Raw genomic sequence first — 26,513 nt, forward strand, 5'->3', positions numbered from 1 at the left:
TTAAGTTATGATCTAAAATAAGTTATGTGAATATCAATTTAGTCGATAGGTATATAATTATGATGTGCTTAGTGCTTATAAAATGCTAGAGATCAAGTCATCCTTTGTAGAAAACAAAGCATACTTTAAGATCAAAGTCGCACAGCGTGGCAGTAGTGAATATTTATGGTGTGTATTATAGTGATAATAATTGTGTTATAAATATGAAGTCACCATCAAAATAATGCACATATATACGATAATTCAACAAGGTAATTACAGTGTATTTGTTATCCTCTATTTATGTCTAAATGAGTCGATTTATTGTTAGTAAAAACTCGTAAATTGATGAACGTTTACAAAATATCTGGAACTCAAAAACGAGACCATTCTATTTTACCAGGCTATTTTACGGGTTAATTATTCTTTTACAAATATTTTAACCATAGGCACAGATAATATAGCCACAGGTAATATAACATACCGTGGAACCTATTATATTAAGAAAGTGAGGTAATTAATATTGCGATTGCTTTAAAATGTACCTATATTCTTGTAGTGTCCTACCTTAGAAAATGGTATAATTTTATTTCTTTTGATGGTGACTATGCTAATATAATATATAACTATAAAATTAAATATTGACTATGTAATATGTATCTCTGTATTAATCTACATAAATATATTGCTTTTACGTGCTTGCTAGCGTGGTAGCGTCGCAATGCCGGTAAAAGCAGTGCTGTAAATAACATTTTATGAAAGCACTAGTATAAGGCTGTCACTGATGTGTATTGAACTTCCCCAAAAAGCTACCGAGGTTATTGTCATGCGGCTAGTGAGAAAAATAAAACTTCCTTCAAATATTGTTAAGATCAATTTAGTAAAAAGAAAAAAAATATTGTAACAAAAATACAGATGTAACTAATAAATTAAATCAAATTCGATGTAGTTCAAAGTTGAACTTAAAAAAGATATACATAAAATCGGTAGCATTCTGCGAACGCTATCGCAGAATGCTACCGATTTTTTTTGATGTAGATTTATATGCAGCCACAAAACTAATAAAAAACACATATTATGTAACCTACTTTAGACTGCCTGCAGTCTCAGTAGATAATAGAGAGATGAAACTCTTTTATGTTAGCAAGGCTATGGGCATAACATTATAAGACCGTGTCCTTTCCTACGGTTTATGTTTATTGATTAAAGATTAAAATATAAATGAAATGTGGCTGCAACTATTCAAATGACAATGTAAAATCTTAGCAGTTCATTATCAAAACCCTAGATCTTGTCTACAAGTGATTGACTGTTTCTCCAGGTTACAAGTACCTAGTCAAATCGTTGTTAGAAATGTGAAGGTGAACAAAAATAATGTTAAGAAAAATGAAGTATCATGTCTGAGTCGGCTTGTTGGTAGGAAGTTTTGGGGATTATGTTATTTAAATACTGTCTTACAATACAAACACACAAAATTTGTACACAACAAAAATAATTACTGTGAACATAAAACACATAAACTGTTTGCTTACTGTAAAAGCTTAAATATTTTAGAATATTTTGTTATTGTTATATTGCCCTCTATTTGAACTCTACATTTATTAACAAGTTTTTAATAAGTATAACATCCTCTTTCAATATTATATTTATAATAAGTATAATAAGATCTTATAGAAAAATTCCGTCAACAACTAGTGTTGTGACTTTCTCCCGCAAATAACTTGCTGAATATACAAATTGCTGCTCATTATGCCTGACTATCTGAAAGGACTTCATTTTAACGTGTAGATAATACTCTATACTAGCCAGGTACTCGGTTTCTCTCGCGCACAATCCTCAACATGACGGACATTGTAAAGCTGTTGTCAGGAGATATACAGTCTAGATGCCTCAACCACCGTCCCATGGCAAATATCTCATAGTATATATTTATTGAAGCAATATGAATTTACGCTTACAATAAAAATATTACAATGCCAATGTCGTTGGAGTGAAATACCAGATATTTTGACATAAAGAGCACAAAGATTCAAAGACACATTGATACACAGCTACATTAAGATCGTCCACACAAATTTTCAAATTCAATACATATTTAACAAGATTTCTACTAAAAATAAGATCAAGCCAATCCGTAAATATAATTATAATAATAGTTCTGTGTAAACCAGATTTTTCTACTTAATCGAAGCATAAATCAGTTAAAGCAAACCCATTTTCATAAGTATTATTTAACACTCAAAAACATCTAACCATGACGGGGAGGAAGTCCACAAAAACTTTATACAATTTAACTTGATTAAATAATGTGATCTGTACATACACAGGGACTCTATAGCAGGAATGCAAAATGTTTAAGCGAGAAAGTTAAGTTTACACTAAACATTTATTACAAAATGTAAAACACGAGTATACCGAGACACTACATACAATGTTAATAGTTTCGTTTGTCTAACATAAGAGTTCACATACAGCCTGCACATTGCACAGGTGCCGAGGTGAAGTCAGTAGTCGCATAGAGGGGTCGCCAGGACGACTGTGGGGGGTAACAGTTGGAAGGGGAGCGTTCACAAACCAGTGTGCGAAGTAAAGTTCGGAGCTAGTAGAAAACTGTGAAGCTGGGTCGAGTGAGGAGTGTGTGGGATGCGAGCGGCGAGCGGTCGCGCGTTCACATGAGGAACTTGCCGATGAGGATGCCGATGAACGCCATGCCGATGGACATGGCGAGCCACGGCATGAGGGAGGCCTGCGCCGTCTTCTCGGGCCCGTACGAGTGTCGCCGCGCCGCGCCGCCTCCCGCCACCAGCCGTAGGCGCAGCACCTCCTCCTGAAGGGACAAATATACTCATTCAACCTTTATTTTGTCTAGATTATGTTGGTATGCAACGTTGTTGCTGTTGTTGGTCATTTTATTGAAAATAGACTTTTATTATTATTATTTTATTATTATTATATTCAACAAACATATATTCGCTACGGTCACTATAATTACTACTCCAGCGCTGTGGCAGATATATGCATTCGCCAATATTATGCTATATTTAACAGAAGATTGTGATATAACCAAAAAGATAAACCGCATAGGCTCAATCAATAAATTAGCCACAGCAGACCACACACATATTATTATATGACTAGATTCCACAAATGCACTCATTTCTATGAGAACCGGGCGGGCCGAAATTTGTATAAGACATGAATGTACAGTATTCCCAAATTAATGATGCGTATGCAGATCTTTGCAAACTGTCGTATTCCCGGAAACACCCGAATCATTGAATCGTAAGAGCCTTAAACAATGCACTTGCATTTTGCACCTTGTCCGAAAGAAATAGGAGTCAATATCATGTGTACATAATCGACAAAAAAATTGGGCGGTCGGCGGCTGTCACCGATCAGTCAAAGGTCCGTCAGTTCTGTGGAAATATATAGAGCTGCAATTACACATCGTTCTTGGTTTTGTTTTCAAATGTGAATTTAATTATAAAATATACGTCACATGACGTTCACTTTGTAAATAAAGCCACACCCAAAATACCAAGTTTGTACCTAATTGTTATATTATTGTGAAATAATTAGTGCTGTAAATACCTTTGAACTGAGATTTTAATGTAAACATGTGTTTGAAAAGTATTTTTTCTTCTTCTAATATAAACCTTGTGTTATTCAAACCTTCTTTTCATCCATCATTACACCAGGACTTGAAAACTGCTATAACATTTTCGAAGTTAATTTTAATATTATGAATTATCGAATTAAATTTTACTGATAAATCAATATCTCTTTCAGCACAAAACACATAAATATACTAAAATTGCATGAAGAAAATGCACTTAACCACTCTATATACATAATATCGTCTTCTGACGGTCGGGGGATACGACCGTATAATGTATGATTTAATATGCATTGCCGGTAATGCCGGTGATTAGTAATTTTTTTTTAGGTTTTAAAAGATTATTGTCATCAAATAACACGTATGAGACATGGTTAAGTTAGCTTTAAGCGTGTTAGGTTCTGATCTGTGTCGAGTGAGAAGGAAAATGGACACGGCGGTTATACTTCTACTCGTCATTTTTTTTTGTATATATATATATATATATTGTGATACATATTAGACATTTTAATTTCACATGAATTAGATCGCAGGCTGTCTACACGATATCGCAACAGTTATGACCAAGGCGTTGGTAGGTAGTTGTCGCATTTGCGGTTTGTATGCAGTCTACAGAAGAGGGGTAGGTAGGTAGGTAGGAAGGTAGGTACGTAGGTAGGTAGGTAGGTAGGTACCATAGAATAACGAGACTAGCACTGTTATTCTATGGTAGGTACGTAGGTAGGTAGATAGGTAGGGGTAGCATAGCAGGTGTAACTCGTCTGTATCTCACAACAGAGATGCCGCTTCGAATTTCATAACATGTACGGTATGATCGGAATGTACGGTCAGCTGCATAAGTAAAGTAAAAAAAGTAAAAATGTTTATTTCCTTTAAAAATATACAAGATATGGTGAATGTACTGACCCCCACACTAGGCAATGCCTGTCCCGTGGAGGATAGAGATAATAATTAACCCATTTAAATACGGCTTTACAAGAACATAAAACTTATACAGTGCAATCTTTGATAAATTTGATATATGCTAGAAATTAAAATAAAAAAGTGTGTTTGTGTTTGTGTGTGTGTGTGTGTGTGTGTTTGTGAGTTATGGTGTGTTTGTGTGTTTAGATTACTTTACAAGGAGTACCAGAAAGTGTGTATGCGGTAAGTGCCAGGAGGTGTGCTGAAATGTGCGCTATTTTAACTGTTGTAATAGACTTTCTGATTCATCATAGGTCCAGCTTATGAGATGATTGGTGATAATTAATTTGGTTTCAAAGGTGGAGCAGTGTTTGAAGTTAAACAAATAGACCAGTTTATTATAAATGAATGGGAATGTATAAAGTCGAAAACGTTGAGCAAAGGAAGACTTTACTGACGGTATAGGTAATTTGAAGACTCTCTTTCTAAGCATTTCATGATAGTTATCAGAATTTATAGTTTTCTTGTGAACTGAAACAGCCACCCTCATGTAGAAAAGTTTTCTTACACTAAGAACTTGGGCTTCTTCATAAAGTGTAGTAGTTGGGAATCTAATTGGTTTCTTAAGAGCGACCTTTAAGACTCCTCTTTGTGCTCTCTCTAAAATGATGAGTGTGGAGGCCGCTGCACAACCCCAAGCCAAAATGCAGTAGTTTATTATGGACTGACAAAGTGAATAATATACCATTTTGATAATTTTTCCATCATCTATGTCGCGAAGATTTTTGAAAACATACAAAAGCTTCCTAACTCGTTTGGACATTGAGATCATATGCTCTTTAAAGGTTAATCTTTCGTCGATGATTACGCCTAGGTACTTAAAGATTCGACTCTCTCAATTGAGCCACATTTACAAGTGAGATCCGTAGAGGACAAACATTGTCGGCTATGGATCTTGATATGCGTAATCTAAGTAGCTGTACACTTCTGCACCTTGTCAAACTGAGAGTGTTACGGCGTCGGTGCGGCGCCGGAGCGGTGTCGCTGCGTCGTTTTACATAGAAATATCTGTGGCATGCACACGATGCGCTCCGGACTTGCAACCACCAAGACGAGGCGGGGAGGGGTGAATGCGTTGCGACGTAGCAGCGGCACCGCTCAGTAGTTTTGCGTCACAAGGAAGTACACACATTAAGAGAATGTCCCACGCTGCTACGGCGCCGCTATGACATAACAACGTTTCGGCGCCGTACCGCTCGTGTGCCCACTGACACGGTGAAATCTTTGCGGTGCGGCGCCGCAACGGATCGTGTGCCTTTGCCTTGACAAACAGTAAAATTTTCAATGAATTCATATTGTTCCGGTTTCAGATTGACAATGTACAAAAGTGTATAGCTATTTATGCAGGTGACTGTAAAGCAAACTTCGCCAGTAAAAAACTATATTAAAAAAAATGCATACCATGTAGACTGTTTTGATTACCATGTATACAGGCAAAAAGGGTATACTGAGCCATTCTGATTTATTTTTCGGGCTTAAATATAACATGCTGCACACGTAGGTTTCGGCTTAGTATACCCTTTGTGCAACATCCTGTATAATGATCAGCTGTGATTGCGGTTTGCGGTCGTATTGGCATTGCAACTTAATTATATTACTTCATTAACATTGAGTATTATTTCAAAAAGTTATAGACCAAAAAAGCAATACATTTCATAATATTATATTACGCATCCCGCCACCAGAAATCAGTTTTATCGATGAATAAGTACTCGGAAATCGAAGCCGACTTCCGATAGTGTCTATCGGAACCCTATCACATAGACCACCGTTCGGTCGACTGTAAAGTGCCACAAACTTATCTGAGAACTCACGTAAATGTCTATTATTTCTTCATTCTTTAAGATTTTAAGTTTTCGTGTAATGCGCTCTTGCGGTTTTAATAAACCCATCTAATCTATATCAATATATAATTTATTAGTAAATAGAGAGATTTGGACCAATTTAGTTAACTGTCACCGGAACAGATAAGTTTGTCGCACATCTTTAAAGCCGGGTGCAAATGGGTAGCGGATGACATGAGATTCCAGTGATGATGATGAAATGATATCTACTATCCACAGGTAGGAAAAATTTCGCGCAGCTCCGAGGACACAAATATACATTCGCAAGATCGTAACTTGGGGTTTTGTAATTTTAGTATGCCATCTCAGACAGAACATTTAAGCAAAACACAAAGCAATACGGGATATATATACATTTCATCGATTTTGCTGTTTACAACTACAACAATAATCTAGTTGGATCGATCTAATTTACTTGGAACCATGTGGCGTCTGATTTGATACAGTATGCATTTTTCCACAATCATTTGTGAGCTTGATGATCTGTTCAATTTCACTAGTCTTGTGGTCATTATTTTACTTGTGTAGGTTGTAATTTAAAATAACGGTAAATCAAAATTTGAGACATTTGTAAAGTCTTTGAGAGGCGACTATTTAGTTTAGTTTATTATGAGTAAGTTTTCACGGAAAGGCTCTTGAAGGATGGAAGGATGTTTACTCATTGATTTTATTATTATAATGTTATCAATATCACTTTATCAGACATGGATAAAGTGATATTGATTCAAGAAGTTTTTTTTTTCATAGAGGTGACAATAAGTATGACTCTGTCAAAACTGAAATTTGTAATATGCAAAATGAGATTTAAGTTATCAAGCAAATTAAATTTAAAATATTTTACTTTTAAACAGTTAAATTCAATTTGGTGGCTTCAGAATCGTTACACATAGGTAGGCTCCATAAACATAACGCAAAGCAGCAATCAAACAACACATAAAAATAAGTTAATCGCATAGGCAGGGAGCGAAGTTAATAATCACAGGAATGAAAAGGAGCCCAAAAATGGAAAATATCAAGTCATTTGGATCAATTTGTGACACATATTCACACCGCTTTATTAAGGGTTAAGGTAGCGCATGTTATACGGAAAATTACTTACTTTGAGTTCAAGATTTTCGTGAATTAATTTGCTTTCTTCTTGCTTAAAAGCTTGCACGATCTCGTCTGCAGCCTTTTCAGCACTGGCAGGGTCTATTTTATAGGCCATCTGTAATGTATATAGAGAAATAATTATTATTAAATGCATACACACAAGAACATACATCACCCACCAGCTATTTTACATTGTAGCGTATAAAATATTAAATTTTTAAGTCGCAGTGTGGGTTGTGGCGCAGAATAAGATATAAGGTGAGAGAATGTTATCTAGCTGTGTCATAGCCTGTAGTGTTCTCAATCTAAGTAAGTAAATCAAATAATTCGCAACTACACTCGCGAGCAACCAAATCGACTCAAGCCTTGACGGCGCAAACATACATTAATACAAGTAAAATTATGAATAGAAATAATAAAAATGATATGTCATTTAAAAGCTTAAGATGTCAGCTTTAATTTGATATCATTATTATTGAAATCCATTCATCATTTTTGAAATAAATGATGTCTGAACGCAATTGTAGGAAAAACGGGAATTTAGGAAAAAAGGGTATGGGTATCGTATTATACAAATTAAACAAAAAATGTTAAGATAAAAATTTATTTATTTAAATCAATACTTTGTATTGCCCCCTCTTGCCCTAATTACAGCCTGCAGCCTGTTTCTCATAGACCTTATCAACTTTTTGACAGTTTCCTGAGGAATGCCGTCCCACTCCTCTAATAAAGCTGTCTTCAGCTCGTCCACGCTTGCAGGGACTGGATTCCTGGCCCGAACTCTTCTTTTGAGCTCGTCCCATAAGTGTTCGATGGGATTCAGGTCAGGACTGAGCGCAGGCCAGTCCATCGTGCGCAATTCCTTCTCTCTCAGAAACTGCCGACTGACTCGTGCCGTGTGGCAGCGGGCATTGTCGTGCATTAGCACGAAGTCTTCACCGACAAATTCTGCATAGGGCACAACATGACCGAGTAGAATGTCGGTGATGTACCGATCAGCTGTTAACCCGCCTCCTCGGCCGCCTCCAGGCACGAAAACAAGTGCGGTTTTTCCCTCTAGAGAAATACCAGCCCACATCATGCAGGAACCGCCGCCATATGCTACTGTTTCAGCGAAACAACATTGGGCAAATCGTTCCCCCGGACGCCGGTAGACCCGGCCTCTCCTGTCACTGCCATGCAGACACACTCTGCACTCATCAGTAAACAGGACCGACCGCCATTGCGCAATGCTCCAATCGAGATGCTCTCGAGCAAACTGAAGACGCGCTTGTCGGTGGCCTGCAGTCAATTTGGGGCCTGATGCAGGTCTTTTTGGTGTCAAGTTGGCTTCCTTCAAGCGTCTTCTCACTGTCCACTCGCTGACAGCCACTTGTCGTACACGTCTCAGTTCTTGCTGCACATCAACGCCCGTAAGGTGTCGATTGCGCAGCGAGGTTGAGACAATGAAGCGGTCGTCTCTCTCTGAAGTGCAGCGGTGGCGGCCCGTTCTTGGTCTTCGATTGAAGGCACCAGTCTCTTGGAACCGTCTGTATACTCGGGATACAGCAGACTGGCTCAAGTGGAGCTGGGCAGCGACTGCTCGCTGACTTAACCCTTGTTGCAGCAAGGCAACAACTTGAGCAGCTTCTTCTGGTGTGGTATCCATGGGTTTGCGAAAACAAGGAATACAATGCAACGAGATGTGTACCGGTCAACTTGCAACAAGCGACTGATAAGGTACACCGGATGTGGAAAGGTTTTATAGCGGGATCAGGTAGCGCAAGGCGTGGATTCCTAATGAGGTAATTAACACTGACGGGCAATTAAAATGCGTCATTAAATCTGCGCTTAGTTTTTTTTTATGGTATTGATCTTAATTGAAAGCCTAATTCTTCAGCTTTCGAATGACATATCACTTTTATATTTACCATTTATCGTTTTAGGAAAATCAATGTATATGTGCGCCGTGAAGGCTTGAGTCGATTTGGTTGCTCGCGAGTGTATAAAGAGCCCAACTGCGTAAAAAGCCAGCTAATAGATAAAACAGTAGGTATTCCGAAACATTTACGTATCAATTAATGACTAACGTTGTTTTGACTGGTCCACCAACCAGCACTAGGCCAGCGTGGTGGACTAGGCCTAAACCCTTCCTTCATTGGAAGGTGACCCATTCCGCAGCAGTGGGGACGTGATGGGTCGTGATGTTGTTCTGACTGGATATTTCACCTCGATGAAAAACCCTAGACGCCCCTTAGGCGGGATCAGAGCATCTTTCATTCGTAATTATACGTGTGAACTCAAAATGAAACAAAAGTGAAAACAAAAATGAACCATTCACTCGAGTGAATATTCACTCGAATGAACCGTCTGATCGCGCCTTTAGTATCTGTCTGTCATTGACAAGCTAAGAGGAAAATGGTTATTATGATATCTACATATATCTGCAGTATAGACTAACCCCCTTATTCATAAAAAAGTTAGTGGGCGTTTTAACTATTGAACTGTTTTGTCCCTGTCTGTCAAAGAACAAATTGTTATCTGTCAGAGAGTGCAAAAGCACAAGCAGCGCGGCGCAGCACCGCAGTGATTTCGCCGTGTCAGTGAGCACACGAGCGGTGCGGCGCCGCAACGATGGTATGCCGCATGAGCCAGCGTGTGTCCTCCCTTGTGACGCAAAACAACTGAGCGGTGCCGCTGCTACGTCGCAACGCATTCACCCCTCCCCGCCTCGTCTTGGTGGCTGCAAGCGCATCTTGGAGCGCATCGTGTGCATGCCACAGATATTTCTACGTAAAACGACGCAGCGACACCGCTCCGGCGCCGCAACGCATCGTGTGCAGTTACCAGTTACCAACAGACTAATATTCGGTTTACACATTTCCGGTATAAATCAGTAGTAAGTACATTTGTACACTATGTATAACCTTAATTATAATATATTATTGTAACGAAACGAGGAGCCACCTAGAAAAGTAGTTATTTATCAGAGAAAGTAAAGAGTCTTGATATCTTCGTCAAGAATAATAACTTTATGGGCTATTATATTTCAATAGCCTTCAAGGTTCAGGAGTGATGCTCGCCTATACTGCATTCATTCTTACTTGGCATAAAAGGCAAACAATCTTTCTGTGTCTCTTTAATCAAAACATTGTTAAACAAATAAACTACAGGTAAAATACGGTTTAATTACGAAATTTATCATTTTCGCTAGTAAGTATTTCATTGGTTTTTAAGATTTCACGCAAGAGATGCGGGTTCGAATCTCGGCGCTGACATGTACCAATGAGTTCTTTAAATTTAAGTACAATGCTTACAGTGGAGGAAAACATCGTGAGGAAACCTGCATATGTAGATTTAGCATATCTAGATATGTGAACCCACAAACCCGCAGTGGACCAGCGTGGTGGGAAATGGTCCAATCTTAGGAAGGCAGTTTAGACCTTGGGGATATACAGTTACATAGGTTCCACTTGAGACAGCCAGGTGCAGGCACATTCACCCACACAGAGAATATAATATAATAGAATATAGTAAATTTCTATCCACATATTCTCTTAAAACAACCAATAAAGAATACACTACATACTCTTAACAGTACCTATAGGACAAACCTATAAACAAATCAATCTAAGAATAGTACCTAATTACTAATTACCCGTTCGATGAATGTGTAAAAAAACTACGAATAATGACGTCACTGGCAAAGGTAAGCATTTCCCACGAGGCAGGGCATGCCATTACAATATTTTACTATACAAGTGGCGGTACCGTGTTCTGAGGTCCATCTGGTTTCGACGTGGTGGACACTAATGCTTCGACGGGCTCCTGCAATAGAATCGGTAACACACCAGTGCTGGAGGTTCTCAATGCGACCACTAATCGCCGGGAACTACAGCAAAAAGCTAGCCGAATCTTACTCAGAAATGCGCGGGATTTATTAATGCTTACGTGTAATGTTCTTTTTGGTTACAACTTTAGCGTGAGTATGTATGGGGCAAAGATGAATTCATAGATTCGACTCTCTGGTCCTTCAAACATCGCAATCGAAGCCTACTGGAAAATTATTGACGTTTGAATAGCCAGTCAGTAGGTCAAAGTTGTAAAAATTAAATAAGCATGGCAAATACCGGGAAAATTATAAACTTTATCCCTCAAATTGGATTACATCATTCCTACGGTATCGCATCTGAGACACTAACATAAAACTTACATTTGATGTAAAATAAACTAAATGATGAACTGTTATACCATTTTCCAGGGGCAAAGACATGGGTGACACTTTAAAATTTTCCTTTTAACGCATGTATACTATTGCAAAATCTGTTATTTTATTGACAATGACCAAAGATAATATGTATTTCTAGAGTACGCACTTTGGTAAAATGGAACGTACTAGAGATGCGACACATCAAAGTCGACATTCTGAAATCGATTAAAATTTATACAATATTAGAATTTTTACAACATTGTACTATACAGGTTTTCCGAAAAGTCAACGTTATGCCTTAAATGGCTGATAGGCCATGTAGTGTGGCAACACTTTCCCCTACCAATAAACGTCATTCTAACATCATACTTGGCTTTGATTGCGCGCGTCCTCACATGGCGACCTTGCCAGCCGGCCTGCCTCCGTGGCAGTGCCGGCGGACCGAATAATAAAATAAATTAAAAACAAAAGACTTTTACCTACATAAAAAGTAGTGTGAGTGATAATGTTAGTAAAAATAAAATGAAAATGGACGATTCATATAATCTATAGGATTAAAATTCCAATAAATAATAATAATGAATTAAATATAAGAAACTTGAAGAAAATAAACATGACAATCAAGTGGACAAAATACAATAAAATTCTACAAAAACATGGATGGCGCCGGGAGACAAATTGGCTGCTGAGGAGAAGGCGCTGGGAGTGTGCGAGTCGGGTAGCAGAGGACGTCCTCCGAGCTACAGCTGCGAGGCTGGAGGAGGATGCTGCTGCCTGATGCTGCCCAGAGGGACGCGAGGAGCTGGACGCGCCCACAGTTGGATCCCCGCATGTTCTACCGCCGCGCCACCCAGATGAGAAATTTATATTCTTTCGGAACATTACTTAGAAATTCAGGTTTGCAAATTATTTAAATTCTTTTTTTTGAGTTGATTTACATTTTTTCAGTTAAATTCGTTAAATTCGTAAAGTTATTGTTGTCAAAATATAAGTAAAGTATTTTTGTAATTTTATGTAGAAGATGAATACATAAATATTTCAGTAAGAATAAATAGTATTCGAATGCTTAAATAGTAATTCAGTTCTAAAGTATTAATATTAGTAATTCAGTTATAAATTGTTGCATGTTTATTTTCTTTGGGAAAAGATATATGTAATTAGTTATTGACGCTTGTTGACGACTAGGTAATTTCATCAAGTAAATCTAGTAAAAATTATAAGAAAATCAAATACTTATCGTACGTGTCGATACTTATTGTCAATTGTTATATTACCTACATAATATTATATTTCATTTCAGGATATTTTATTTTACAGGCTTAGAGTACCTACCTACATGAAAAATTTCATTTTTTCGAAAAAAAAAGTCTTTGGTTTGAATATTAAAAAAAAAATATTGATTTCTAAAAGATAAACATATTGATACCCATAAATAATGGAACTCATAAAATTACCAAATAATAAAATATATAATAATAGAAAATTTTTACCTTATTTTTTATAATTTGTTCGAAAATATTTTTTAATTTAAAATGTCTAAATTTCGTCAAAGTACTATTCAAATTTCAAAATTAAACTGCTAACCTAATCAAATTACAATAAATTAAATTATATACTTAAGTAGATAAACATTTTTGTTTAAAATATAAAATAATCCAAATTACAAATTCAATGCATTGCACAATTTCCTATTTACTTACTTAATCACTTAAATTCAAAATATTCTTTGGTACTATAAAACATTCCTTGACTAGCCATTTTTTTACCTATATTTAAATTGATTATTTGCATTTAAAAATTAAACCGCTATTCATTTATTAAATCACATAATATTATATATACGAAGATAAGAAATAATAAATAAAATATTTTATTACACTTAATTTACAATTATAAATACTTAATCAAATAAAAAGTGAAATAGAAAAATAAAAATCCTCTATGAGCCAGATATTGGTCAAATAAAATTAATAGTACGTAAATATGCAATTCAATAAATACAAATCTTAATATTTTAATTCTAGTAATAAAGTTAATCCCGCGTAAATACTTATTTCATACCTACGTATGTATGAGTACGTTTAACCATACTTAATCAAAAACTATATGTATTTTATCAGTAATTAGATTTTTTTTAAAGCCCGTCATAACAATTTTTCTTGTATTAGATTTTACCTTGTGCAGTAATAAAGAGTTTGTCATAGTCTTGCAATAGCAACCCGATAGTATTTTTCCCCATTTTCTTATTAAGTATAAAAATATCGTATCAAAGTCTAATTACATATTTGGAGCGATGCATAGCATTATTCTTTGAATCCATATAACAAAAACATACTTACTTCTCAGTTCATCTACTAAAATGGTCACACGCTCAACAGATATCGTATTTCGATCCGCCGCGCATGCAGTGAGGAATCTGATGATCATGCATATTGGGAAACCATGTCATGTCTCGATGCAACATTTAAGCTATAGTTTTAACAGGTCTAAAATACTTAAAGTTATCATTTTTGGATGTAATATCATTCATTATAATATCAGAATAACAAAACAGAAACATGCAGTAGTCAAAAATTCAACGCGTGAGATAATTGAATACAATATATAAAAATTATAACTGATGATAAAAATACACCTACTTAAGTACAGTTAGATTCAGAGAAACCTGACCACCTGTAATTTTTTTCACTAAATTAAAATTATGTAATGCCCGAACCATATTGATAAATCGAATATTAAAATATATCTCAACAGTATAATGAAGTTCCAGTATTAACATAACTTTCAATACAAATTATTCGAAATGTACAGTATCTCGAAAAGACACGTACGTCACTACAGAATATAGACAAGTAAATAATAAATAAATTGAGTAAACTAATAAAAACATTATAACTAAGTACCAGAATTAAATTAGGAAATATGATTTTGAAAAATATATAACTGGTATAGTATAGGTACCTACCCATAAATAAAAATTATAAAGTTGGAATGTAAAGAATAAAAATACATTAATACTATTAGATACGTAAACATAATGGTTTAAAAAGAAAACAAAATCGTAATAGAAGAAAGATAAGTAAAATGTAGAGTATAAAGTTTATTTTGCGAGCAAAGACACGGCTAGATGTAGTATTAAAGATCTTTTTGTCGTTCCAAGAAATGATGATTAGGTACGAATCGTCTTGTCGTCGTCGTATGTAGATAAGCGAAGGGTATAGGTATCGATGTACAAGTATAAAGATTGTTTAGAACTCTTTTGAGTCTAGGGATTGAAAAGTATTGTTAATTGAAGGAAGATGTATGAATTATGGTGAAAATGATTATGAGTAAGCAATAATAAAGAATATTAGGTAATGTATGAAGGTTCAGTAGCTCATAGTGCACGTGAGAAATGTATGGTTGAGGATACTTTGGTCTCTAAGACGTTGATAAACAATTGGACTGATCACCCAGGCGTTAACAATATTTTATTGGCCGAAGGATTCTAAAGGACATGAGTATTAATAAAGAAGGTAATACGAGTAAGGGACATACAGAGCGCAATTACCAAGATAATTAGCGATTACGTATGGTCAGAGGACTTATATAAATAAAAAGTAAATAGCAAAGTCATCGAAGGTACATATGGTAGGGTACAACAAGGTGTCACGTCCTTATTTCTGATCATAGTGCGGTCGAGAACCCTCCGTGAAGAATTTTGGAATTGCCTAAGAGTAGAGCTAGTTTAAATGTGCCCTTGTAATATTTATGGAACATGTGTTTTTTTATATTATAATTATTATAGAGTCGACTCTCGTTGTTTTGCGTACCCTACAGATAAATATATAAATAAATAATGAAGCCCAGCGCTGGCCCACCAAAGAGTGGAAATAATTATATGTACCTTTCGTAAATGTATGTGTGTGAAATGAAATAAAAGTATAAATAATAAAATAAAAAGATGACTTTGAAAATAAAAGAATATGAATGATGAAATATACACGCAAAATAAATGAAATAAAGTATAAATAAATGAATAAAGGTAACTTTGAAAATAAAAGAATGTTAATGATTATAAATATACGCAAAATAAATAAAATATAGTAAATGTCAAAAGAAGTATTTAAAAAAGGAAATATGTATAGGAAGAAACATTATAATGATTTGAATTAATAATTTACGTCAGTTTAATATATAAAAAAGAAGATAAGATAAAGTTTTAATCATAATGTAGTAAATAAATCATATAAACTAATAATTTACATTTAAATATGTTTACAAGTACAATCAAGGACAAATCCTTCTATAATCATTAGATAATTTTGAATTTTAGTTGGACACAACTTGTGTTAAATGAGTTTCTTGTAGAGTACGTATGTACTGAGTTTTAATAATATTGAAACTAAATAACTTGAAATAATTAATATAATATACTTATTGAAATTTTAATATTAAATCTAAAAATATGTTTGGAGTATATATACTTAAAATGTTTTAAGGGTACCTATAAATGGATTTACTTATTATACCTATACAGCTATACAGAAGTAATAAAAATAAAAGTTTTTTTTATATTTTCTATAAATGGATTTACTTATTATACCTATACAGCTATACAGAAGTAATAAAAATAAAAGTTTTTTTTTTTAAATAATCAATACATTTATGTTTGGGTAATCAATTATCAACAAGCGAGTCGTCAACAATGCGTCAACATTACGTTATAAGTAGTTCTAAGTTACAAATGTATAATCATTCGTATATTTTATATATTCTTAATTAGATGATGTTTTAAGCTGTGCTTGCTTCTGATTATGACTTTCTTCATTCAACATGATGAATATCTAATAATAATAACAGTAATAACACACATAATTTTAAATATTTTTCATTGATTGGTTTCAAATGTCATACGAACATAGATACTGTGTATTACCTAATTTGAGTTGTTAAAAGATAAAGTAGCATATAAATATTTGACTATGAAAGTAGTACAAACTTATTCATCCTATAGTGCCTAAGTACAGTATATCTATAGATAAAATATATTAAAGTAATCAATATATCAAAAAGAAAAAACTTGTGATGTCAAGATTGTCAAGTATAGGTAAAATTGTTTTGTGTCTTCAGTGCTACAAAAACCGAATTTCTCTATCTTTATTATTATAAATTTTGAGTTTTCTGAATATTATACAATTCATAATGTTTTTTTTTTGTTGTTTAATAGTACTTAACCAACTTTAAGTAATTCTGTATAAGTAATAGATATTAGTTACCTTGGCGAAAGAACGAAATTTAAATTAAACTTGGTATACATTACATATAAATAACTAAAATTGTATTCAAAATAAAATATTCATCCTCAGAAAATTATATTATACTTGTTGGCTATATTGCATACTTAAATTCATTATATATTATGTAAACTTTTAGCAAAATTATAGTTTATTGTTGTTTTGGCTCTATATAATGGTATACCTACTATAAAATATTTTAAATTACCACGGTGTTATCGATATGTATGAAATCATAGTTATTTTGGTAATAATATTGTATTAATTTGTACACTATAAATATAACTAAAACTATCTTGACGTTATTCACACTTAAAAAAATAAGTATAGACTTTATTACGTATTAATCATATCTTTATAAAAATGTATGTAAGCAACATTTTTTTTTTCGGAAAGGGGAAGGTGTAGTGTGGCAACACTTTCCCCTACCAATAAACGTCATTCTAACATCATACTTGGCTTTGATTGCGCGCGTCCTCACGTGCGCGTGCTCAGGAGTGGCAGGATATCGCGTAATATGACCTTAGTAAAAATTCGATAGTTTTCGAGATACTGACACTTTTATAAAAGAGAATGGCCAAATCTGACCCGCTTTGCAGTTACTAAACAAACCTAATTTTCAGTGATCAAAGTGTTCTAAATGAGGGAAAAAGATTTAAAAAATATATATAAAAAAAAAATGTAAAAACACTTTATGTTTCAGCACCTATATCTTTGTTCTCCCATGCCTGTATACGAATAATTTCATATTTATATTAATCTATGGAGTATATACAAATCGATAGGTTCAAGTCGATAGGATTTCACTCTCGGACATCTCTAGAACTGTCAAACTCAAAACGTCCCACACATCATAAGCTCTGGAAAATGGTATAGTTCCTTACTCAACGGGTACAATTATCGTAACAAATAAAAGCACGTGTGACGATGCATCGTCACGATACATACTTCTATTATTTATTAAAGTATTATACGTGTATCATTTAATACATTTGGCGAATCTTGTGGAGGATTATAAAAAGTATATTGCTTCCCTTTGACAGTATAGTGTCAGAGCAAAACAGCAATAGATTTAATTATGTAAAAGTTTTGTGCAACCTAAGTGCCTTTTAAGTTCTAAGCTATAAAAAAATATAGTATTTTTATAAGTACTTTTTGTTGTTGTTGCAGTTTTAGGAATATAAAAATCGACGGTGGAACCTTGACCCCGGAGTTTGAGCAAAGCTTTGACGGCCCTAGCGTATCGCGTGGTTTTGACACGTTTCACATGTTTTTTACTACAAAAAATGTTGCGCTTAGTAACGGGCTACCCTCAGTTTACTAAAAGACTCACTAATAACTAGAACTAGCTATACTTCGCAGTGGAGCGTGATTTTATCAACTGTTTTTTTCTTTGAGAGTTCCTTCCTATTGAGAATGAAGTAAGTAGGTACGTTATTGAACGACGAGTTTTGCCATTACGTACTTTTCGATACGTGAAAATAAAACAGAATAATAAACTATTATATGCGTAGGTATTTTTGCAAAACCTTGATTCGGCGAACTTTTTGCAATAAAATCCTCACATCGATGAGTTTGATGAGCTACGAAGAGCATCAAGCAGGGGATCTAATCAAATAAAATAAATATCAAATGTATACAAGAACACTGGCGCGGGAGGAAAGAAGAAATATAAAAACAAGCACATTGCCACAACAGAGGGGCTACAATGTATAGCAGATACACCAAGTTAGCATCCGATTAAGCTTTATTCCACCATACTGTGCCAATTAATTAATTGTGGTTGTCAAGATACTATAAAGGTACTATTCCGTGCATAGCGACAGTCGTAAGTCTCACGACTGTCACGTTGCACGGAATAGTACCTTTAGGACTCATTTTTCAATATTCGGATAGTTATCTGGGGAGAATAATTCTGTTGCTGTCGTGTCTGAATGTTTGTTTTAGACAGTGACGGCAACAATTTTATTCCTCAGATTATGAGTCCAAAATAACAGTATAGTAGATTCAGGGTTCCATTTACCACCTTACACAAGGTAACACATAAACATGCTTGGCAGGGTTGGTGAGGGAGATACTGTTTTTTTAACCACCGACGCAAAAAGAGGGGTGTTATATTACCTTAATAGCGGGCTTCGCGTCGGTCTCGGCGGCGACCCGCTTCTTGGTGGCATCGTTCTGCGCCGCATCTCCCGCATCCTGTATATAAATTAATTTTAATCACACTAATATATCACGGGACCACGGCTGGACCAATTTTGATGTAATTTTTTATGTAAGAAGCTGACAAAATACACATAGGTACGTTTAATCCTGGAACTTCTAGGGCGAAAACTAGTATGCGATAAAAAAGGAAAATAATGGTCGGATGTCCAAGACCGCCGACTGTTGTGCCTGATAGGCCTATGTCCAGCAGTGTAGATAATAAATAAAGGCATAAGAAAATATTTCCCCGCGGCACGGGTCTTCAACTCTTCACCGACATCGATAAACTCGTTTAATTCGCGTTCGACGAATCACAATTACATATTTATTACAAATCGCGATACAGTTATCTCCGTCGACAATGGTCCCGTGCAGCGAGGGCAGGAGTGTTGACGAGGTATACATACCGTGGTGTTACTCACATGGGTGTTGGTGCTGCCGGGCGTCTCGAACACGCACTTCAGCTTGTAGTCCATCAGCTGGTCGGGGCTGATCTCCTTCCACTGGAAACACATCGGAAATTGCTCAAAGAGTGAACACAAAAGGTTTTGTAGACGCGAATATGGTTCCTAAACGTAGGCAATCAGGGGGTCACTCTATTTTGCTAAGAAAGTTTCGGAGGTCTGGAGCCCCTCTGGAGGCCATTGAGTAAGCACACACACAAAGAATGAACACAAAAGGTTTTGAAGGGCGTAGGTATGGTGCCGAAAAGTAGGGTAACCACTTTTTGCGTAACAAATTTTTGGACGATTGGAGCTAAGGGAGACCACGAATAAGAAAACATAAGCCCACTGGACAAACAACCTTAAAGTATTGAAGGTGCTTGAGGAGTATAAGATGATAAAGGCTTATAACAGAGTAGTGATGCGGCGCTCTTTGTGAGTGGCGTATGTCCAGCAGTGAAAGACTATTGATGTTTATATACAAAGAATCAGAAACTCAAAGAAAATTTAGTTTATTTTTATACTATAATGTGTAGCGTTGGCATCCTTGGAAGAGTAGGTAAAGTTTTCCACATGTGTATTGACTATTGATATTGAACAATGAAAGAGATATTTCTGTCACAATAGACGTACAATACAAAACATTCTTTCAAGATATCGCCGTCCGATTGCGGTGACCTTTGTAACGTTGTAAATCTAAGGATCAATAGCTGATTTAATTCCTCAGGCTAGACGGTCCGAACCATTTTGCCAGTTGCATGATAATGATAACTGATAGGTACCTTGGAGGTTGCACACTATAATCAGGGTGACTACAAAGAGGTTACATCAGTGCAGGAACCGGTGAGTCATTGTTAATAACGAGGTGTGAGTACTCACTACTTGGTCTATGTTGGTTTTGCCTTCGGGTGCGATGACGCTCTGCACCATAAACTTGTGTTTGTACTTCTCATTGCTGTCCACAAACACGACTTGCGGTGTGACTGAAAGGACAAAGATAATAAATAAATACCTATGTCGGGACATCTCACAAACGGCCTAACGACACCAAACTAGGCATAACCTGTGATACGGGTATCGGACAGCTGATGACACAAATACATCGATACATACATATTAAATAGATAAACGACAACCAGACACAAGGCAAGCACAAATGCTCATCACACAAATGTTTGCCTTGGGCGTGATTCGAACCCGCGGCCCCAAGCTTCGGAAGCTGCTTCACAACCGCCTTAGCTACGGTGCCGTCAAGATACATTTGTCATTTCTTTTACAACGGCAAAGATAGTGTAACCTATCCCGCGACAATTATATGGTATTTCCCACGATAATTTTGATTCGTGGAAATGCATTAAGTATGAATGGTTGTGGCGTGTTCGTAGGAATCGGGTGGTTGTATCGAGGTGGTGGCGTAAAATGAGGTCATACTAGTAAAATAAATATTATAGCGACGTCTGGTTCCTATCGAACATAATTCTATCCAATCAAGCTACATCGTACCTAGCTAGTAGATGTCACCCGCACTATCCTATAGCCAAAATAAACTCACAAGCAATGAAAAAGTCCCACTTACAAAATGTCAACACCAAATGACACATTAAATTTAGAACTTGATCAAAATATTTAGGTGCTTATGTAAATTAAAAAAGTAAAACCCTTCCTACATTGGGATGAGACCCGTGCCGTGCAGTGGGTATGGTGGGTCGTGATGATGATACTGAAGAGCTATTAAATGTAGGTAGTTTAATATTGCAGACTGCGTCATGAACCTAGTATTTTCCGTGCTATTGTCACGGAAACTTTTTCATTGCCCGTGAGTGTGGCGTACTCACTTGCTATGTCGACTTTGGAATGTGGATCGAGCATGCCCGAGTTGGGTCGCACGCAGTACTTCTTGGGTGCCGTGGTCTTGATCTTGAAGAGCACCGTATCGGCCGTCGGGTTGGTGAGCCGCATGTACGTCGTGTTGCCCTGCTCAAAGTGACCCGTGAAGTCCACTGGAAGAAACAATTACACCGGATACTGTTACGTCAGTGGCCACAGTATCTTAGCAGATATGATAGTTGCAGCTTATAAAGAGGCACTTGGTGGAGGATGCAGCACCACATCTCTTCCTGTGGCTGTGTTACAGGCGTGAGGTTATGGATAAGACACTTAGCCCGAGTTTCACCATACTCTGTTAGATCATAACCAGGGATTAGTTGGTGACACACCTATCAAAAATGTAATATGGAGATGACGTATCATTGATGACATTACAATGTAACAGGAGTGTTAATGATCTAACAGACTATGGTGAAACTAGGTATTAAGCGCGCTCCAGAATCTCGAAAAAAACTACACGAGACTTAGCGAACAGGAGAGTGTAGAGGGCCTACTCAGTAGGACTCGACAGTAGTTTTAATAGTGAACAGTTTTGTCGAGATCCGACACAAAACCTCTCGTAGAAAGTTTTGAGCGGGCTTTAGGGATTATTCCTAAAAAGGGAGTTATGCATTGAAACATCAGATAAATGAACATTGATAGAGAAACCGCTACTCATTCACTACGTAAGTAGATTTGCATAAACTAAAACTAAACGTAACTACCTACAAAACGTGTAATATAAGTCCCGCGTTTATTGCCTGCATCAACAATATGAGGTTTAGGTTAAATCATATTTACAATGTATGAAATATTATCCGGCTAGTGTAATCGATAAGTAGATCTTAGATTAGCGCATGCTAGCCGCTGGATTTAACACCTTACATTTTTACATAATTATTTATGTACTTAATCCATTAGTGACCTATTGAAAAACTTTAAACGGGGTAGATAAATTATAAATACATACACGCATCGCGCATTATCGACTTAGCTCTGCAGTGTGCGTCAATGTTTGGACAAAATGACTTCACTTTTGAATCACCATGTATTAACGCACAAGACTAACGTGCAAAAAGAGAAAAACTGTTTCTGCATACAAAATCGATTCCTGGAAACTATTCCAAGTACCAATCCAGCCTGTGTCAAGGACGGAAATATTTGCGAGCGGAATCCGAGATCCTTCCGGCTTGGGGGGCGCTCCACAACCCACTCCGACTACAAAACAGATACACAATAACACAAACACACACCTTACAGACACAGTCCAGTAATTTTCATTGGCGTCCTCGGAAACTCTAGTCTATGGATTAAGCTATAATGTCCACGGTCGGCAGGCGGGTTGGAGATATCGCACAACATGAACAATAAAACCCCGGAAAAAAACGATACTTGGTTTTTAAACTAACATTTACCTCGACCAGGATTCGAACCCTGGCCCCTTGGCAAAGGCTCTGCTAACCATCGTACCATCCGGTCGTAGACACGTGTAACGTAATACCTACATTATATTAAATGAATCTCTACTGCGCAATCATCTTCACATTGACATTGCAATAAACATCCGTACATGTACAGTGTACGGATAGGAGGTGGCTCTCCTGGCCTTCGGGTGCCGTATTCATGACATCTCGGCGATATTGAATTCGCAATACGTTGCTGTTGCTGCTAGTAAACTGGTTTCTCTGGCCATTTATCAGTCATCGATGTAAAGGAATCATTGTCGTTTTGATAACGATGAGTTGGCATGAATACAGCATCTCCTGTACGGCTATTCTCAAGCATTACTCATGCGGCATGAAAGAGAATTTCAAAAGGTCCGCCTGGGATCCGAACTCGGAACCTTCAGCAGAACAATCAGAGTTACTCTAACCACTGCGTCATCCGGTCGTCACATACTAGCGGATATGATATTATCGCGATACGCTTTGATATTTACATCCATCACAGCAATGAGCACTGGAGTTGATAAATGGAGCCGATCGGAAACACAATGGCTTACAATGTACCTACGCTTATTTTCTAAGATATTTTACATCCTACACCATCTAGCAAGTGAATATGATGCAGTAACTTCAAATCAACAACATAATTATAAAGGCTACGATACAGGCAGCTTACTTTCGAATCCCGGCAGGTATTTTTTTGTTGACGTAAATTAAAAGTATTATATATATATATTCACAAGTACCGAGATTATCTTATAATCCATCCAGCCATGACATTACCAGCAATGCTTTTGAGCCTGAGAGATGTGTATCTTTGCCCGCGGTAAGAATTTGTAAACAATATAGCGGCCACTATACTATACATAACTTGCACATAAGTATTACGATAAATATGATACACTGTGGTTTGAGTGTTGCTTAACCGATCACAATATTCACAATGTAACGTGCCTTCACTTTTAACTATAAATATCATGTGTGTGATATTTTTTCGTAAATGAACTTACAATAAAATAACGTATAACATGGTTGTATTCTGGAATTATGGAATAGAATAGAGTTGAATGCACAAAGAAATATGTAAGGCATAAATTGCAGAAACAAAAGTTTAAAATAATATTGTGAGAGGTATATGATTGGCTTCCATAGCTCCTAAAGTATGTTACTTAGGTAATCTTTGTTCCCCTAATACCTTTAAATACTATGCCAAAATACTCAAGCTTGGTTTAAAATTCAAATTATACTTCAATGTATTTGTGTTGCATCATGAAATTCATTGTTAATAATTTTTGGTTTCACTAAACCTATGTAACTCAAACCCACACACAAAGTTCACAAGTAATAGAAGGCTGCGTGCAACATCATTATTTCCAAGGTTTTCAAGTTTGCTTCTTATTTTTATCAAGAGTTTATTCTTTAACCCCCAAAAAAAGAGGGTTGTTATTTTTAAGTTTGCGGTATCAACTTAAATGCCACTGTGTAGTTTGCGGTATTAACTTAAATGCCAAATGGCTAAACCAAGTTTATTGTAATATTAGTGTACATATGTAGTTTGGTCTTAATTTTCTGTTACATTGTCGTTTTATTTGCGACACATGCTGCTTCTTTGATTAAAATCAATTGTTTTATAACTAGTGGGTGTGTTTTATTACAAGTTTTTATATCAATTGATCATAATCAATGATTTGTTATACTTTTTGTTATGTATATTTTTCTCCTCTGTATTAAGCTGGGTATCCACCATGTTGGCAAACCTCTTGCTCCACAGACATCCACTATATGAAGCAGTAGTAGGAGAGGAGAGTGGAGCGCAAGGGGTTTGCAAACATAGTGGATAACCAGCTTTATACTGATCCTATACTCTGAGTGGGTGATATAGGATGGTGTGGGGATGTCTGTAAGCTAGGAAGGATTATATCTTGGATACTCTTATGTGCCTAGCTGAAAGACTTCACCCGCACCAAAACATAACCTAAACCATGCATGTTTAGTGTAACAGCCGTTTGATCTCCAACAGGTAGGTTTACAGGTTATATTTTATGCTTACTAGGGAAGTTTCAGGCATAGTTTTATTACCATATTCAATAATTTATAGGGTAAACGTCTGGTCTAATTGACAGGGTAGAACCATAATTGTGGTCTCCTTGTGGAATATTATGGCAAATGGCACTTTCATAATTTACAAATTATATTTCTTTATTGTTCAAATTAACTGATCTGTAATTCCCATTGTGATAAAATAAATAACTACCACCATTCACATCTACCTTCCAAATGAAATTAGACACAAAAATTGCCTTTGAATGATTCACCGGGACGGCCAAGGTGAATTTATAGTACACAAGTAAAAAAATATACATAAACTGAATCTCAAATTGTAAGATCATGATTATATTAGGCTAATCAACAAGGCATCTGAGAGGACTGACATTCTCATATGTTCTTTGGGTGAGTTCGCAAAGGTTATGTTTCATATGTTATGTGTTGATTAGTTTATTGTTTTTTTATTTTTAGTTGTGTGTGTCTTTTTAAGAAAGTTTTTTGTTGTGTTTGTTATTTTTCTTTATTATTGTGTTAGGTTTATCCTGTAAGATAATATAAGTAGTTAATAAATAAATAAATAAATAAAATAAATATTTCAATATTCTGTTATAAAGTAGTCATTTCAAAATGAAATTTATGTGTCATTAAATTTGGTGTCTGCATTCTTCTTAGATGTTTCTTGGGTAACTTGGTTTGCATGTAACTTATGTTTATTTACTATAAAATGGGTACCTGAACCAAAACCATGTAGGTATTTAATGACGATACACTATTGAGTTGGCAGCTAATGGGATAGAGACACCTTTGCAATACTGAATTGTGATAAACAGCCATCAGTTTCTTGCTTATGAACATCAAAATAAATGAAGAGCATGGCACTAACTTCGCTACGAGCTACAGTGCAAGAGCAAAGGACAAGATGACTACAATTCACGAGTCATGTCAAATGTGGGTAAACGGACATGCAGGTAAAATATTGTAACGAATAAATTGAAAATATTAGGCATTAAATGTAGCAACGAGACAAGTTCGGAGAACCCCACCCAAACAGAACACCAAAGTCTGGAAATAGAAACTCCCATTTGTCAGAAACTATAAAGCTAGGCGACCTATGTATGCTGCCTGATGTTTCAATGCGGCAAATCATGTCAGTGTGTAAAACAGTGGAAACACTTACCTTTGAATTTTAGCTCATTTTGTGGCTCTATAAATAACACTTGGTTAGGCATTTTGCTATAATTATATCTCCTCTATTTCGTTGGCAAAAATTTGCAGATCGAAAATTGACGGTTTCGCGATCGCGATGTCGGCCAGAACGAAAGATAAAAATTAAAAGGCAATAGAGAATGACTAGTGATGTACCTCACTCCGTGAACCGCGATCGTAGTCATTAGTCGTGTAAAAATATTTTTCGGGTAGCTCTTTTCTTTAAGAGCACATTCTCGACAATATCTTTTTTATTCATAAGTGATTGACTAGATGGAATTAAATTTATTCGACATAGGTATATTTTTAATTAAAATTCAAACAAAAAGAAGTTAAGTTTTAG

At 35.9% G+C, this 26,513-nt stretch overlaps 1 protein-coding gene across 4 annotated transcripts; it reads right to left on the reverse strand.

The window, feature by feature from the left end:
• Positions 1–1,903: 1,903 nt before the first annotated feature.
• Positions 1,904–26,299, reverse strand: LOC105381600 (vesicle-associated membrane protein-associated protein A). 4 transcript variants are annotated; one of them, XM_011551366.3, is made up of 8 exons: positions 26,142–26,299; positions 21,443–21,607; positions 20,487–20,590; positions 19,587–19,667; positions 19,081–19,158; positions 11,245–11,301; positions 7,502–7,609; positions 1,904–2,806 (listed from the first exon to the last, which is right to left on the reverse strand). In XM_011551366.3, the coding sequence occupies exons 1-8, from the start codon at positions 26,191–26,193 to the stop codon at positions 2,648–2,650; spliced, it is 804 nt and encodes a 267-aa protein (XP_011549668.2). In that variant the 5' UTR covers positions 26,194–26,299; the 3' UTR covers positions 1,904–2,647. The 4 variants fall into 4 exon arrangements, with proteins under 4 accessions (XP_011549668.2, XP_011549666.2, XP_011549670.2 ...); XM_011551364.3 differs by having other exon boundaries at positions 19,572–19,667; XM_011551368.3 differs by lacking the exon at positions 11,245–11,301.
• Positions 26,300–26,513: the final 214 nt, after the last annotated feature.

Source organism: Plutella xylostella, chromosome Z (assembly GCF_932276165.1).
Source record: "Plutella xylostella chromosome Z, ilPluXylo3.1, whole genome shotgun sequence".
In the NCBI taxonomy this organism is placed as follows: Eukaryota; Metazoa; Arthropoda; class Insecta; order Lepidoptera; family Plutellidae; genus Plutella; species Plutella xylostella.

Excerpts from the sequence above, each read along its gene's own strand:
- LOC105381600 (XM_011551364.3), bottom strand. The coding sequence starts at position 26,193 with ATGCCTAACCAAGTGTTATTTATAGAGCCACAAAATGAGCTAAAATTC. Across the intron at positions 21,608-26,141 it reads AAATGAGCTAAAATTCAAAG|TGGACTTCACGGGTCACTTT; the intron begins GTAAGTGTTTCC and ends TGTTTCTTCCAG. Across the intron at positions 19,668-20,486 it reads AAACCAACATAGACCAAGTA|TGGAAGGAGATCAGCCCCGA; the intron begins GTGAGTACTCAC and ends ATGTGTTTCCAG.